At 53.4% G+C, this 16,621-nt stretch overlaps 2 protein-coding genes across 16 annotated transcripts in view; one reads left to right on the forward strand and one right to left on the reverse strand.

Moving 5' to 3' along the window:
- Window positions 1–15,822, reverse strand: part of PNPLA7 (patatin like phospholipase domain containing 7) — an 80,577-nt gene extending 64,755 nt beyond the window's left edge. For 3 of the 15 annotated variants that reach the window (XM_044926587.2, XM_025262096.3, XM_025262095.3), the window contains exons 1-9: window positions 15,692–15,816; window positions 14,286–14,317; window positions 12,732–12,803; window positions 12,490–12,577; window positions 12,043–12,122; window positions 10,682–10,773; window positions 10,199–10,339; window positions 8,564–8,723; window positions 3,755–3,841 (exon numbers count right to left, since the gene is read on the reverse strand). In XM_044926587.2, coding sequence (XP_044782522.2) covers window positions 3,755–3,841; window positions 8,564–8,723; window positions 10,199–10,339; window positions 10,682–10,773; window positions 12,043–12,122; window positions 12,490–12,577; window positions 12,732–12,803; window positions 14,286–14,315 — 750 coding nt within the window. In that variant the 5' untranslated portion in view covers window positions 14,316–14,317; window positions 15,692–15,816. Of the gene's footprint in view, window positions 1–3,754; window positions 3,842–8,563; window positions 8,724–10,198; window positions 10,340–10,681; window positions 10,774–12,042; window positions 12,123–12,489; window positions 12,578–12,731; window positions 12,804–14,063; window positions 14,318–14,523; window positions 14,838–15,103 lie in introns of all 15 variants that reach the window. The other 12 variants (XM_025262098.3, XM_025262100.3, XM_044926586.2 and 9 more) reach the window with 12 other exon arrangements.
- Window positions 15,823–15,886: 64 nt separating this feature from the next.
- On the forward strand, window positions 15,887–16,524 carry MRPL41 (mitochondrial ribosomal protein L41). Its single transcript, XM_006062576.3, has one exon. It carries the CDS (start codon window positions 15,984–15,986, stop codon window positions 16,389–16,391), a length of 408 nt encoding a protein of 135 aa, XP_006062638.1. The 5' UTR covers window positions 15,887–15,983; the 3' UTR covers window positions 16,392–16,524.
- Window positions 16,525–16,621: the final 97 nt, after the last annotated feature.

Below are 16,621 nucleotides of genomic sequence, written 5' to 3' on the forward strand. Positions count from 1 at the left end.
TTGATGAAAGTGAAAGAGGAGAATGAAAAAGCTGGCTTAAAGCTCAACATTCAGAAAACGAAGATCATGGCATCTGGTCCCATCACTTCATGGCAAATAGACGGGGAAACAGTGGAAACAGCGGCTGACTTTATTTTTCCGGGCTCCAAAATCACTGCAGATGGTGACTGCAGCCATGAAATTAAAAGACGCTTACTCCTTGGAAGAAAAGTTATGACCAACCTAGATAGCATATTCAAAAGCAGAAGACATTACTTTGTCAACAAAGGTTCGTCTAGTTAAGGCTATGGTTTTTCCTGTGGTCATGTATGGTTTTTCCTGTGGTCATCCACATGTATGGATGTGAGAGTTGGACTATAAAGAAAGCTGAGCACCGAACAATTGATGCTTTTGAACTGTGGTGTTGGAGAAGACTCTTGAGAGTCCCCTGGACTGCAAGGAGATCCAACCAGTCCATCCTAAGGGAAATCGGTCCTGGGTGTTCATTGGAAGGACTGATGTTGAAGGTGAAACTCCAGTATGTTGGCCACCTGATGCGAAGAGCTGACTCATTTGAAAAGACTCTGATGCTGGGAAAGATTGAGGGCAGGAGGAGAAGGGGACGACAGAGGATGAGATGGTTATATGGCATCACTGACTCAATGGACATGAGTTTGAGTAAACTCTGGGAGTTGGTGATAGACAGGGAGGCCTGGCGTGCTGCAGTTCATGGGGTCACAAAGAGTCGGACACGACTGAGCGACTGAACTGGACTGAGCATGGCCCTGCCCACCAGAGTAAGACCCAGTTTTACCCACAAACAATCTCTCCCACCAGGAAGCTTTCAGAAGCCTTTAACCTCATCCATCAGAGATAAGACAGAATGAAAACCACAATCACAGAAGAGGTGGTGATGATGAGCATTATGAGACCACAGGTCCCTGGGTGTCAGCAAGGCCCGGTGTGCAGCAGAAAGCGAAGCATGAGCAGCCTATGGCCTGGTGGGGGCATCATAAGGAGCCCCCAGTGTGACTGAGTTCACGACACATCAACCATATACTCAGGCGGAGTTGGTGGACTTGGGTAATCAGTTTTAGCAGAAGCAAGGGGAACCCTTGGCAGTGTGGCTTTTGTGACTCTGGGACACAGGGGTGGATGGTATCATTTGTTCCAGGGATGAAATAGAACGGTTGGCATCTATAACCCCTCACCCCTCATTGAGACAAAGGTTGTAGAACATTTGAGACTGCAGGTACCTGCTTGTTAGCAAGGCCAATCGTGCAACTGAGACTGGAACAACAGTTTAAGTGCCCACAGCAAGAGACACGGGTGGTTCAGTTAGAGGCTTATATGGCACCCAAGGGTGTTCCTTCAGATGCCCTTTTCTGCTTTGAACAGGGCTCAAGTCATTGTGCCCACCCAAAGAGCCCAAGCAGGGACTGGAGGCTCCATGCAGAAGTTGCAACTCACTGGTCACTAGCTAATGTACAGAGAGTAAGGGCCCTGGTTGGCACTGGTGCCGATGCAGCCTCATTTAGGGCAAGCTGGGGCAGGTTCTCGGTCCTCATCCACACACTGGTCACTAGCTAATGTACAGAGAGTACATGTACAGAGAGTAATGTACATGTACAGAGAGTCATGTACAGAGAGTAATGTACATGTACAGAGAGTCATGTACAGAGAGTACATGTACAGAGAGTAATGTACATGTACAGAGAGTAATGTACAGAGAGTACATGTACATGTACAGAGAGTAATGTACAGAGAGTAATGTACATGTACAGAGAGTACATGTACAGAGAGTAATGTACATGTACAGAGAGTAATGTACAGAGAGTACATGTACATGTACAGAGAGTAATGTACAGAGAGTAATGTACATGTACAGAGAGTCATGTACAGAGAGTCATGTACATGTACAGAGAGTACATGTACAGAGAGTAATGTACATGTACAGAGAGTCATGTACAGAGAGTACATGTACATGTACAGAGAGTACATGTACAGAGAGTAATGTACATGTACAGAGAGTAATGTACAGAGAGTAATGTACATGTACAGAGAGTCATGTACAGAGAGTAATGTACAGAGAGTAATGTACATGTACAGAGAGTCATGTACAGAGAGTAATGTACAGAGAGTAATGTACAGAGAGTAATGTACATGTACAGAGAGTCATGTACAGAGAGTAATGTACATGTACAGAGAGTAATGTACAGAGAGTCATGTACATGTACAGAGAGTCATGTACAGAGAGTCATGTACAGAGAGTAATGTACATGTACAGAGAGTCATATACAGAGAGTAATGTACATGTACAGAGAGTCATGTCCAGAGAGTAAGGGCCCTGGTTGGCACTGGTGCCGATGCAGCCTCATTTACGGCAAGCTGGGGCAGGTTCTCGGTCCTCATCCACACAGTGACGGCCATGCTGACCAAACGATGTAGATTTAGGGCAGCAGACTGTAAAGGCTGTGTCCTGTGCTGTAGATTCAGAACAATGTGCTGTTAAGGCCGTGTCCTCAAAAAAGTGTAATCACGAGCATGGACTGTGAACCCCACAAAAATCTCCTCCTTGAAGGGGCTGGCCTGGCGCCTGTGGGGGTTTTACAAGTACTGTGAGTTCCAGGTTGTATCCTGGGGGACAGTGCCGTTTCTTGTTGCAGCCCCTACTACTGCTGCAAGATATAAATCCAAGAGTCGGTGTTACTCACCACAGGAATATTGCAGAAGATGGACTGTGCATAGACTATGAGGTGAGAGACCCTGAAGAGGTGGAATGTAAAGAAAGCTCAAATTCGCCAAGATGGCGGTGGTCAGGCTCTCTCCCCGCAGGGCCTCACTCCCGCCCCATGATTTGTAAATACACACTATGCTACAGCTGAGGTCGCTTACAGCACTGCTCATGCGCGTCATGATGTACCCACCTGCCCACAGGCCACTTCTGTCCTGTAAGCATATATAAGCTCCACCTGGAAAGCCCTGAGGCTGCATGAAGGCTGCATCATGTCTGTGTTATAGTGTCTTATGGTGCATTACAGCTGTGTCCACTGGGTCAACCGTGAGAGGAGAGAATACAGTATGTCTGCTGCTACACCTTCTATGCCAGTCAAGAGAGAATAAACAAGTCTGCAGTTTCTCCTCACATCTTCTTTCAGCTTCCCCGTTTGCACCTTGCCTACCTCGGGTTCAGCAAACAGTGAGATACAGCGAGACAACTAGCAAACATCAGCTACGAGACGGCTCGCCAGCGGGTGAGGTGCCCTCACAGGCCTGGCGGTTCAGTCTCTGTGGTGGGAGGCAGGTCCCTTGGATCCAGTGAGTCTCCTAAGGATTTGCCCTACAGACTGGCCTTCAAACACAGGAAACAGTGTCCACACAAGACCATTCACTGCATTGATGAACAGCACAAAAGCTGAAGAAATCACTGAAGGACACACGTTAGCACAGAAGATCCAGAAAGGGCCTCTCCTGGGAAGGGGCCTAGGGCCTGAGGACAGGAGAAGTGGCCTTCATGCTGTGACGTTATATGCACGTGACACGTGGAGCCCATGCACATGCTCCTCAGTCCAAAAACCGATCATTTAAGAGACACCAGAACCCATAAGCCAACACCAAGCTCCCCTCCGACACTTACTCAGAGCTGCTCCCAGGCCACTCCAGGCACACCCCCAACCCACTAGGGTGACCCTCCTGTCACTGGAGAGCTGGCCGGGGCGCCGAGGGACCTGCCGTCTAGTGAGTGCGGGCAGACCAGGGGAGAGGAGATACTCACGGTGATGACGTCCAGAATACTGAGGAGGCTGTGGACGCTGTCTCCAGCCAGAACCTCTTTGACCGTCACCTCAGTGCCGTCCTGCGCCTGGGAAGCAGAGGAGAGCCACCCATGGTAGGGCCAGGCCAGCCAGGCAAACTGCCACCCACCACTGGTCGCGCAGGGCAGAGGCTGCACCTTGTCGACGTGCAGAACGAGAGCAGGAAGACAAAGGGGACTAAGAGGAACAGGGAGGCCCAGCCTGGCCTTCAGCCCTGTGTCTTGTCAGCACCAGGAGGATCTGCCTGAGAGAGCTGGTGGGCCTAACGAAAAGGCTATGGAAACCAAACGCAGTTATTCTCAGTATAAATGATAGCATTTTGACATATTTTTTCCCACTGGATTAAAGGAGAAAGGAAAGCATGCAATGCTGGTGATTTAGGATAGGAACTTCATCTCAGGGTGACCCAGAAAAATACCTTTGAACTTGTTCAAACCTGGCACAGGTCACAGTCCAGAAGCCCTGCCATCTGGGCCAAAGGCTCTGGCCGTCTTGGGAAGGCCTGCTAGGCCGATGACATGGAGGCCCCCCAGAGGAGACTAGATGAAAGCATGTCCTTTCTGATTATCTCCCCAGGTCACTCAGACAAAGCTACACATGAGACCTGTGCCCCGACAACACTGTGATCTAAAAGCTGGAAGGACATGCAGAAGCCGTCCCGGGTCAGGTCCACCCAGGGCCCAACAGGGGGGAAGTTCACGTGGCCGGGGATGGGGGCAGCCTTGTGCAGTCCAGGGTTCACTGAGTGTCTATGGTGGGAAGCCTGGGTCACCTACCACCAGGCAAATAAACCAAGCACCCAGGAGGCTTGGTCTAGAGATGCCCCTCAGCCAGCAACTGTGATTCAAGCACATAATTCAACAGAGGCAGGCACAAGGAGTTAGCTTCCAGATGAATTAATACCTTAATTATTTTCTTACAGTTAAAACTATTTATAGCCTGAAACCTGAAAATAAGACACGCGTGCAGCTGACCACTACAGGTCAGTGCCCACCCTCTGAGGGGCCCCATGGCAGTAGGAGTGATGTGAGCCCCCGCGCAGCCCGTGTCACAGAGGCGGACAGGCCGTGTCAAGGGCAGCTGTGGTCCAGTGTGTCTTTTCCTCCAAAGAACTCAAACTTGAGATTTTGCACTCCGAAGGCCGTCAGCTTGGCCCTCCACATTTCTCTCCGAGGTGCTCTGGCCCACAAAGCCAGCCTCACCACCCAGTGGGGAAGGCATGAAGGAATTTGCATAAGACAGCTGTGCAGAATGGAGCTGGAGGGGCCTTCAGTCTGCCCAGAGGCACTCCTGAGAATAACCCAGATGCTCCATTGGGTTTCACACCATAAAACTAGCAAAGGACAGAAGCAACTATAGAAAACTACCCAGAGGGGCAAAGAGCAGCAGCTCTGCTTCCAGCCTGAAGACAGAAGGGGTGGCTGCCCAGCTCCACTACGACCAGGCGCAGAGGTTTCACAAGTGCCTCCAGGGAGAGCATGTGAAGCGGCAACTTCTCATACAACATATAATTGAAAGCCAACTGGACGTGTCATATTCATGGCTGCACTACTCCACCTTGCACACTTCAAAACTCTGCCAACATCCTGACGATCACTCAGGAATGCTCAGCAGAAAGGCCGGGGGACGACTTCATGACAAACTTTTCACTCCTAGTTGGAATGTTTCAGTTCAGTTCAGTCGCTCAGTCGTGTCCAATTCTTTGTGGCCCCATGGAGTGTTTCAGATCAGATCATATCAGATCAGTTGCTCAGTCGTGTCCGACTCTTTGCGACCCCATGAATCGCAGCACGCCAGGCCTCCCTGTCCATCACCAACTCCCGGAGTTCACTCAGACTCATGTCCATCGAGTCAGTGATGCCATCCAGCCATCTCATCCTCTGTTGTGCCCTTCTCCTCCTGCCCCCAATCCCTCCCAGCATCAGAGTCTTTTCCAACGAGTCAACTCTTCGCATGAGGTAGCCAAAGTACTGGATTTTCAGCTTTAGCATCATTCCTTCCAAAGAAATCCCAGGGTTGATCTCCTTCAGAATGGACTGGTTGGATCTCCTTGCGGTCCAAGGGACTCTCAAGAGTCTTCTCCAACACCACAGTTCAAAAGCATCAATTCTTTGGCGCTCAGTCTTCTTCATAGTCCAACTCTCACATCCATACATGACCACAGGAAAAACCATAGCCTTGACTAGACGAACCTTTGTTGGCAAAGTAATGTCTCTGCTTTTGAATATGCTATCTAGGTTGGTCATAACTTTCCTTCCAAGGAGTAAGCCTCTTTTAATTTCATGGCTGCAGTCACCATCTGCAGTGATTTTGGAGCCCCGAAAAATAAAGTCTGACACTGTTTCCACTGTTTCCCCATCTATTTCCCATGAAGTGATGGGACCGGATGCCATGATCTTCGTTTTCTGAATGTTGAGCTTTAAGCCAGCTTTTTCACTCTCCACTTTCACCTTCATCAAGAGGCTTTTTAGTTCCTCTTCAGTTTCTGCCATAAGGGTGGTGTCATCTGCATATCTGAGGTTATTGATATTTCTCCCGGCAATCTTGATTCCAGCTTGTGTTTCTTCCAGTCCAGCATTTCTCATGATGAACTCTGCATATAAGTTAAATAAACAGGGTGACAATATACAGCCTTGACGTACTCCTTTTCCTATTTGGAACCAGTCTGTTGTTCCATGTCCAGTTCTAACTGTTGCTTCCTTACCTGCATACAAATTTCTCAAGAGGCAGATCAGGTGGTCTGGTATTCCCATCTTTTTTAGAATTTTCCACAGTTTATTGTGATCCACACAGTCAAAGGCTTTGGCATAGTCAATAAAGCAGAAGTAGATGTTTTTCTGGAACTCTCTTGCTTTTTCCATGACCCAGTGGATATTGGCAATTTGATCTCTGGTTCCTCTGCTTTTTCTAAAACCAGCTTGAACATCAGGAAGTTCATGGTTCACATATTGCTGAAGCCTGGCTTGGAGAATTTTAAGCATTACTTTACTAGAGTGTGAGATGAATGCAATTGTGCGGTAGTTTGAGCATTCTTTGGCATTGCCTTTCTTTGGGATTGGAATGAAAACCGACCTTTTCCAGTCCTGTGGCCACGGCTGAGTTTTCCAAATTTGCTGGCATATTGAGTGCAGCACTTCCACAGCATCACCTTTTAGGATTTGGAATAGCTCAACTGGAATTCCATCACCTCCACTAGCTTTGTTCGTAGTGATGCTCTAAGGCCCACTTGACTTCACATTCCAGGATGTCTGGCTCTAGGTCAGTGATCACACCATCGTGATTATCTGGGTTGTGAAGATCTTTTTTGTACAGTTCTTCTGTGTATTCTTGCCATCTCTTCTTAATATCTTCTGCTTCTGTTAGGTGCATACCATTTCTGTCCTTTATCAAGCCCATCTTTGCATGAAATGTTCCTTTGGTATCTCTGATTTTCTTGAAGAGATCCCTAGTCTTTCCCATTCTGTTGTTTTCCTCTATTTCTTTGCATTGATTGCTGAAGAAGGCTTTCTTATCTCTTCTTGCTATTCTTTGGAACTCTGCATTCAGATGTTTATATCTTTCCTTTTCTCCTTTGCTTTTTGCTTCTCTTCTTTTCACAGCTATTTGTAAGGCCTCCCCAGACAGCCATTTTGCTTTTTTGCATTTCTTTTCCATGGGGATGGTCCTGATCCCTGTCTCCTGTACAATGTCACGAACCTCATTCCATAGCTCATCAGGCACTCTATCTATGAGATCTAGGCCCTTAAATCTATTTCTCACTTCCACTGTATAATCATAAGGGATTTGATTTAGGTCATACCTGAATGGTCTAGTGGTTTTCCCTACTTTCTTCAATTTAAGTCTGAATTTGGCAATAAGGAGTTCATGGTCTGAGCCACAGTCAGCTCCCCGTCTTGTTTTTGCTGACTGTATAGAGCTTCTCCATCTTTGACTGCAAAGAATATAATCAATCTGATTTCAGTGTTGACCATCTGGTGATGTCCATGTATAGAGTCTTCTCTTGTGTTGTTGGAAGACGGTGTTTGTTATGACCAGTGCATTTTCTTGGCAAAACTCTATTAGTCTTTGCCCTGCTTCATTCCGTATTCCAAGGCCAAATTTGCCTGTTACTCCAGGTGTTTCTTGACTTCCTACTTTTGCATTCCAGTCCCCTACAATGAAAAGGACATCTTTTTTGGGTGTTAGTTCTAAAAGGTCTCGTAGGTCTTCATAGAACCGTTCAGCTTCTTCAGCATTACTGGTTGGGGCATAGACTTGGATTACTGTGATATTGAATGGTTTGCCTTGGAAACGAACAGAAATCATTCTGTCGTTTTTGAGAGTGCATCCAATACTGCATTTGGGGCTCTTTTGTTGACCATGATGGAGTGTTTAGGGATCCGTATAAATGAGCCACGGGTTCAATTCATGGCAACTACTGCAGGGCCTGCCGCCTCAGAACATGGAAGACATTGTTGATGAACGCAGGACTGGCAAAACCCCAAAAGGTGGGCCAAGGAGTGCACACTTCTCACGTGAGCCAGCTGAAGGCCCTACCTCTTTGACTGAACCACCTAAAGGACCTGGTTTTGGTGTGCAAGCTGGCCTTTAACTTATATTCAACTGTATGTATGTTCCTGGAGAAGTAAAATATGAATCTCCTATCTACATAAAATAAAATACGTTTTGCACTAACTTTTCAATGGAAAACTTGAGAAATGTTCAAGAGGGCAGACCATTGAGTCCCAACACAACAGCGCCCCCGCCCCGCCCCGCCCGCGGGCTCTCACCGAGTCCTGGACGCGGACCTCCAGCCGCCCGTCCTGCACCACATAGATGCTGTTGTCCAGCTCCCCCGGCCGGAAGATGTACTCCCCTTCCAGAAGCTGCACAAAGACCATGTGTTTGCAAAGTTCCAGGAATAGCGGCTTCTCAAAGTGACCCAGGACCCTACAGAAAACAGAACACGTGGGACACCTTCAGGAAGGAGGGGAGGAGCAGAGGCCACTGTCCCTGCTGGCCAGACCACAGGGAGAGCTTCCAAGGGCCGCAGAGCCCGCAGCACTAGCGCCTGGTGGCCAGCAGGACAGGAGCCTGAGGCCTAGGAATCCTCATCAGCTGCTGTTCCGGGAGCTCAGAGAACTCTCAGGCTGTGACTGTGCGTTTGAGCCAGGTCTGTAACCAAGGGCAGTTAGTGAAGTGCTGGAAAGACGAGTTGGGGCTTCTAGGGAGCCAGACTTTCAATCTTCCATCCGGCCACTCACTTCGCACACTTGCTCTGCATCATCCTGAGAAGCAGACACACATGGGAAAGAACCAGTGAGGAGGCTCTGCTCACCACCAGGAGGGCAGTGACAGCCAGAGGAGAGAAGCTTTGCCAATGATAAAAGAAATGATCACAGGTTGAGATCCAGAGAGGTCACTCTGGCTGCTACATGTGCAAACACCCACTTTATGCTCAATAGACAGAATATCCTATTTGTGGCTGATGAAACACACACTGTACCTCTGCTTTAATTATTAAAGGGCACACTTACCGAGGCTTCCCTGGTGGCTCAAAGGTTAAAGCATCTGCCTGCAATGCAGGAGACCTGGGTTCAATCCCTGGGTCGGGAAGATCCCCTGGAGAAGGAAATGGCAACCCACTCCAGTATTCTTGCCTGGAGAATCCCGTGGATGGAGAAGCGTGGTAGGCTACAGTCCACGGGGTCGCAAAGAGTCGGACACGACTGAGTGACTTCACGTCACACTTACTGATGCTAAAGCTGCAACTCCAACACTTTGGCTACCTGATGTGAAGAACTGACTCCCTGGAAAAGACCCTGATGCTGGGAAAGATTGAGGGCAAGAGAAGAAGGGGACGACAGAGGATAAGATGGTTGGATGGCATCACTGACTCAACGGACCTGAGTTTGAGCAAGCTCCGGGAGTTGGTGATGGACAGGCGCGCTGTAGTCCATGGGGATGCGACTGAGCGACTGATGTGAACTGAACACTCAGCAGAAGAAGGCCCACATTAAAGGTAAGGCTGAGCGCCTCCCGCCCTGGGCCGTCAGCCCCGGCGCCCCTTCCACGGTGACCCCCTTCCCAGCTGTCAGTGCCACACTGACTCGCGTGTGCTGATCTGGTTTTGAGTTCTTTCTGATACCCTCAAGCAATGTATCCGTGACTAGTTTAACATTCTTCATCAGGCAAGATATAAAACTCTGCTGAAAACCACGCTTCTCTGGAGAAGCGCCTCAGAGCTGTCTGAGAGGCTGTCTTCTGGGTCACAGGGCTCAGTTTGGCTCCAATAAAGCTCTTCTATCCCTGTCACACTGTTTACTGATTTGTTTTGTCGACACAGCCATCAGCGGCCGCAGGGAAAGGACGCCTCGGAGGCCAGGCGAGCACACAGACAGCCTCCAGGCCCATCTCTCTCTTACCGGACGTTTTTCAGCATGTACAGAACTTCTGACGGCAGGTGAGAATTCTTCACATCAAACTCTGTGAGGTCAGCCTCCAGCAGGGAGGGCGGGGGCTCCTTTGGCTGCAAGGTAGGGTATTCCTTCTTGAACCGCAGGATCCTACAAAGCAGAGGCACACACCTGGAGCAGAGGCCCAAAGGGGCTCAAAAGCAGACAGCAAGGAGCTTCCCTGGCGGTCCAGTGGTGAGAAATCTACCTTGCAATGCAGGGGACGTGGGTTTGATCCCTGGCTGGGGAACTAAGATCCCACATGCCACAGAGCAACAAAGCCTGAGTGCCATGACTAAGATCTGATGTAGCCACATTAATCAATTAAATATTTTAAAAATTAAAAAAAAGAGAGAGAGCATTTAGGCTGTGAGACCCATAGCCGGGAAGCCACGGATAGCCCACTGGGGAGGGCAGCTGGGACCTGACTGGTCTGAAGGGCATTCCCAGTACCTCTTGGCCAAAGACAGCACCTTGGTCCTCTTCCTCACCCGCTGTCGGGGGGCAGCTGTGTTCCCCACAAGTGTGTGGGGAAGCGTGGTCACCTGCAGAATGAGAGGGGGCGGCTAAGTCTGGACTCTGAGACCTGTGGGATCCAGTTCCCCGTCTCAGGGTCGGTTCCAGCCCTCAGGACGTGGCCCCTGCGGGCCTGACACCAGCATTCCGGCCTGGCCCCACCTGCTCGCCTGCCCAGGACACAGGGAACCTCCTTGGCGCTGCGGACAGCGAGGACACAGGGCCACATCCCCGTGCCCCGAGAGCTCCGACGTCCTCGGCCCTACGTCCTTCTCCTGCAAGGCCGGCACCCTCCTCCTCACACCTGTCACGCTGGTACACGCAACCCCAGCGCCGGCACACCCTCCCGGCCTGGACAGCTCTGTCCCCCTCACCGTCCAGGCCCACTAGACCGCTGCAAACAGCATTGCCGAGGAGCACCAAGGGCCTGGCTCCCACCCAGGCGTCAGCGGCCCCTTGGGCAGCTCCCCAGCTGCGTCTGCCCCACGGCGCCGGCTGTGGTTGTTGCTGGCGTCACCACGACTCCTCCTTGCCCCCAAGGGCTTCTGGCCCCACCGGACCACGCTCCTGTCTTCCTTAGACCAAATCCAGCTTGCCACCACACAGTCCTCAGTGGGGTCATCCGTGGACAGCCCCAGGTCCAGCCACACACGAGTGCCTTGAGACCTGCTCGCAGGTCATTCCGTGTGGCCCCACACGAGACTGCAGCAGCCCGCACACCACGTCCCAGGGCCGCCCCCGCCAGACATGGCAGCCCAACCAACCTCCCTCTCACAGCACTTGACCCTGAAGGGGAGAAGGAGCCACCCAGGGACACCCACGTGTCTGACAGTTCAAGTTCTACAAAGAACACAAACTATGCATCTAGAGAAAAGTAACAAACAAAATATTTTTACACGTCAGCAAATGTTTCAAGCATGCTTCTGCGGCACAGTAAGCCTCTGGGAGTCTGCTGAGCCCTTTGTCCTCAGTGGGTGGGAGGGGGTGGGGCCCACCAGCAAAGGCTGCTCATTCCCAAGATGGTCGTGACACTAGGAAGTCAGGCCTGGGAGTTTCCACCTTGCAGGGCCCGGCCCCAAATCATGGGAGGCCCACCAATCTACACCGGAGCCAGGACCTTCTGCTGACCCACTCAGGGATGCTCCTGGGAGGGGCTTCTGCCCTCCTTCATGGCTCATTTCCTCTCTAGGTGCTGTGCCCGCCCCAGACCTTCCCCAAGCCCCGGGGCCCTGCTCAACCCTAGGCACAGTCTGAAGCCGACCCCTCTGAGGGAGGAGGGGGCCCACAGCGTGAGTTACCTTCCTCATGATCTTCCTGCCGTAGAACATCACCTTGTCTCTCTTCCGGAACCTGTACTGAGGACTGGGCTGCACCTGTCCTGCAAGGGGGGCCAAGGGGCGCCAAGGGGCTGCCTGAGCACAGGTGGGCCATCTGTGCATGCACACTGAGCTTGTCCTGCCCGCCCCGTGTCACACAGCGGCTTGTTCCTGGCCTGTGACACACCCAGGCAGGGGAAGCGGCACTTCATCTCTTCTGGGAAACGAGAGCCAAGAGTTCAGGATGCAGTTAAATTCCACGGATCTGACGAGCTGGCGACAGGCCAGCAGTTTTCAACAAAAGCCACTATGCCTTGAGAGCTATTTGTGGGAGCTTGAAATATGGGGAGAAATCACCCGAACCTCCCACCCTCTCAAGCCCTCTTTTCCCTCCCCTACTGGAGCCACAGCCTCAAGCAAGATACTCACGGAGTTGGCTAACCCTTCTGTACACAAAAAAGATGGTGGTGCCGATGATGGCCAGGGCCAGGAGGGCTCCAACCACAATCCCCAGGAGCTGGGCAAGGCCATAGACGGAGCACCCATCAGCAAGGCACCAAGACCCCCCAACCCCAAACACAGCTGGACACAAAGGGCCCCGGGCGGCCAAGGGTGAAGGGGGCCACTGATTCTGGGGCCTGCCCATCACCCGGGAGCAGTGAAGTGGTTACCATGGTGGACTGGGAATGCTGCTCCATCAGCTCCAGACCCCAGGACCATAGGGTGGCCAGATAGAAGCCCACCTAGGGGAGAAGCCTGCAGTCAGGAAGGGCCAGGATGGGCACAGCCCCGGCTTCTCAGGGAGCAAGAACAGAGCTGTGGGTCAGGGAAAAAGCTGGCAGCCCTGGAGACCTCCAGAATGAAGCGGGCTTTCAGGAGGCAGACGGCCTGAGCCCCAGTCTGCTCTGGAGAAGGGCTACCCACCCACAGGACGGCTGGGGAGGGCCAGCAGCTGCGCTGCACCGGCAGCGAATGCTCTGGGCATCCGAGCCCTCCATTCTCAGCCTCCCTGTTCCTCGGGATGTGAGTCCAGCGGAGCAAACCTGGCTAGCGGGGGCGTGCAAAGGCCTCCTCTCCAGTGCCCTCTCACCACAAGCAGGACCACATGCTGCTGGCCCAAGGGCGGACGCACGCCCACACAACAGCAGTGCTGAGAAACCCTAACGAGCCAACTGGATTTTGAGAACATTAAATCCACCACATAGCAGCAAAGGGCTCCCAGGGAGGGAGTTAACAAGGAGCTTCAGAATCCCAGACTCCAGGGAGAAAGACAGGAAGGTAAGAGAAAACAGTGAGTGTGGAACGGTGAGTGGGCAGATGGCCTGGACCTCCTATACAAGGGATGCTGGCAGGTTCCCTGCAAAGACAAGAAATCACTCAAACAAGTAACCACGCTCCACTCCTCCTGGCACTCATCCTTCCAAGCAGTCAGGAACAGGATGGATTGAGGGAGGGGGGCGGTGTGTGTGTGTGAATCCTGTCAAGCTTTTACACAAGTGCCAAGGACTAAAGCAGCTTGCCTGATCCTTCAGAGCCAGGATCACACACAGTGCTGATGCCAGAAAACCCGAGGAGTTCAATGCACTCAGAAAAGCATTTCAAAAGCAGAATGTTACATCAAGACGGAACAAGGAAGTGATCCAAAGACTCAACCCTCTGAACTTGGCTCAGAAAGCAGAGGAAGCAGTGGGAGCTGCTGCCTCAGAGTGAGGTGCCCAGGCCCTCCTGGCCCAGGCTGTGTGCTTGGCTAGAGACCACCTCCATGGGGTGGCAGACAAGCACCCTCCTCATAAGTGGGTCCGCTGAGCTCAGCCACCCCCGGGTGGGGGGAGGGGAGGAGCCAGGGAACAGATACGAGAGTGACCTGGACCTGTTCACAGTCTCTAGTGGCTGATCCCCGACTTTCAGCTTTTCACTGCTGTTTTAATGCATCTAATTTTCTGTTTTAGGAATAAAAGTCTTTGTGATGTGGCTACAGATGTTCCATGGGAAAAAGGCCCTACCTCAAAGCAAGCAGGCTTCCTAAAGGGAAGCAGGAACTGACAAGTGTGACCTTGAGGGACAGGAGGGAGGGTTCAGTCCTGACGGGGAAGAGAGGCCCGCACGCCACTCCCACAGGCAGCCGACTTCAAGGAGCTGCTGCATGGCAGCTTTCTCCTTGTCCAGAAGCGGCCACACTGGGCATTTTCAGGCTGATTCTTCACTGGACTCCTCAGGTTCTGTACCTCTGGGCCAGTGTCCTCCTCTTGCTCCATGGCTAAAAAGTGAAACAAAAGAAGAAAGACACGTTCCGAGGAGGGCACGGGTTGTACCACCTCAGGCTCACGTGCAAAGCAGTGCCTCCCAGCCCTTCCCTAAATTCCTGTCCACGTTAAGTTACGTGTCTATTGACAGGAAAACTCTGATGAAACACTGTGCTCCCCGTGGAGAAAACAAAGGCAGCAAGCAAAGGGAGCCACTTGCCTCTCTGTAAACAGCCCTTGTGTGGCTGCCCAAGGAACCGGGAACTGCAGCCAAGCCCCGGGCTCCTCTCCCAGTCAGTCAAAGACAAGTGTGGGCATCTGGGCAAAGGCCTAGTGCAGCCGGGAGTTCCAGGACCGCGGCGAGGAGGCTGAAGCTGGGTAGGGGTAGGGCGTGTGGCCGCTGCAGGCCGTGCGCCAGACCCTGCCTCGTGGGCTGGGCACAGGGTTTCCCACCCAGTGTGGTGGAGCCCTGGACGTGGCTGTGCTGGTCCCGGCTGTGGTGACTTGAGGAGCAGCTCTGCGCACCTGACCTCTCTGCCAGGAGGAGGAGCCATGTCTAGGGCCTTTACCCTGTGGCCCCCAGGTCTCTCAGAAGGGCCACAGCAAAGAAGAGTTTATCTCTTCCAAAATCCCACCCAGACAAGTCAGGGAGCAGAAGACAGGTGCAGAGTCACCTGCATTTGCTCACTGGTCTGTGCCCTGTGGGAAACTTCCTTCTCAGACGTCTTTTCAAGGACCAGCAGCTCCTTGACCCCAGCTCTACCGCCCAGCCCTGCCCAGTCCCATCTCCCGATGCCCACCAGGCTCAAGGGGGACAAAGGCTCAAGCCCCCAGCACCTGCCACACGACGGAAGCGCCTTCAGCTGCTCCGCTTGCTCCACAGCGTGGGGCCAGAGGAAAGGTGGTCAAGTCCAGGAGAACTGGGGGAGCCGGGGGCAGCAGGGCTGAAGGCATGGAGCTTAGGGAGGGCGTGGTTAAGGGAGGGCGTAGGGTTGGAGGGTAGGGGTTAAGGGGCCGTCCGGTTGAAGGCTCTCAGGTTAGGGGGGGCGTCTGGTGTAGGGGGCACTCGGTTTAGGGGTGTCGGGTTGAGGAACACCCGGGTTGGGGGCATCCGGTTTAGGGGCGTCGAGCTGAGGGGCGTCGGGGTTGGGGGGGAGCGTCGAGGTTGGGAGGCGTAGAGTTAAGCAGCGGTCGAGATGACGGACGTCGGGTTGGAAGCAGTCTGGTTGGGGGGCGCCGGCGGCCCTGGGGGGCAGTGTCGTCCTGGCACAGACTCAGACCCCTAAGCTGGCCACTTCGCGGCGCTAGACGGCGACTCACCGGCACCGCGCGCTCCCGTCCCGCCTCCCCGAAGCCCCGCCCCCAACGTCCGCCCTCCCGATATCCACCTCCCGTTGTCCGGCGCCGCCTCGAAGCCCCGCCCCCGACGGCCGCGCTCCTGGCGTCCCCCCGGGACGAGGGATCTCCCCGCGGATTGGCCGGGCTACCGCCGGTCCCGCCCCCTCCCGGGGCCGTGGCTGCGCATTCGACACAGCGCAGCCAATCGGAGCCGCTCTTCCTGCGGCGCGGGGCCCGGTGGGGCCGGAAGCTACCGAAGGCGCCGGAAGCGCAGCGCGGCGGAGCCGGAATCGGAGGCGGCTGGATCCGGCCTTGGCGTGGTGGCTGTGCGCAGGCCTCGCCATGGGCCTCCTGAGCGGGGCGGCTCGCGCCCTGGTGCGGGGCGCCGACCGTATGAGCAAGTGGACCAGCAAGCGGGGCCCGCGCACCTTCCACAAGAGCCGCGGTGCCAAGGGCGTCGGCTTCCACGGTCGCGGCGGCAAGTTCGTGCTGGTCAAGGAAATGGTCCCGGAGCTGGTGGTGCCCGACCTGGCCGGCTTCAAGCTCAAGCCCTACGTGAACTACCGCGCCCCAGAGGGCACAGACGTTCCCCTGACGGCCAAGCAGCTCTTTCTGGAGACGGCGGCGCCGGCTATCGAGAAGGACTTTAAGGCCGGGACTTTCGACCCCGAGCACCTGGAACGGTACGGCTTTGAGCCCACGCAGGAAGGCAAGCTCTTCCAGCTGTATCCCAAGAACTTCCCGCGCTAGGAGTGGTCGGCGGCCGCGCCGGATGTGCCTGCGACCGAGGACTTGGACCCTCCTCGCCCAGCCAAGTTCCGGGGTGGCGGGTGGAGAGGCGGTTCCCTCGTTTTCGTTTCTATTAAAGACCTTGGCTACCGTACGGTGTTGTTTTGGGCATCTGGCCACTGTGTAAAGGAAGCACGCCACGTGTTAGGTTAAGGCGTAGAGACCTAGGCGACGTTCTCAGGTTCCAGCCA

This window comes from Bubalus bubalis, chromosome 12, assembly GCF_019923935.1.
Source record: "Bubalus bubalis isolate 160015118507 breed Murrah chromosome 12, NDDB_SH_1, whole genome shotgun sequence".
NCBI lineage: Eukaryota > Metazoa > Chordata > Mammalia > Artiodactyla > Bovidae > Bubalus > Bubalus bubalis.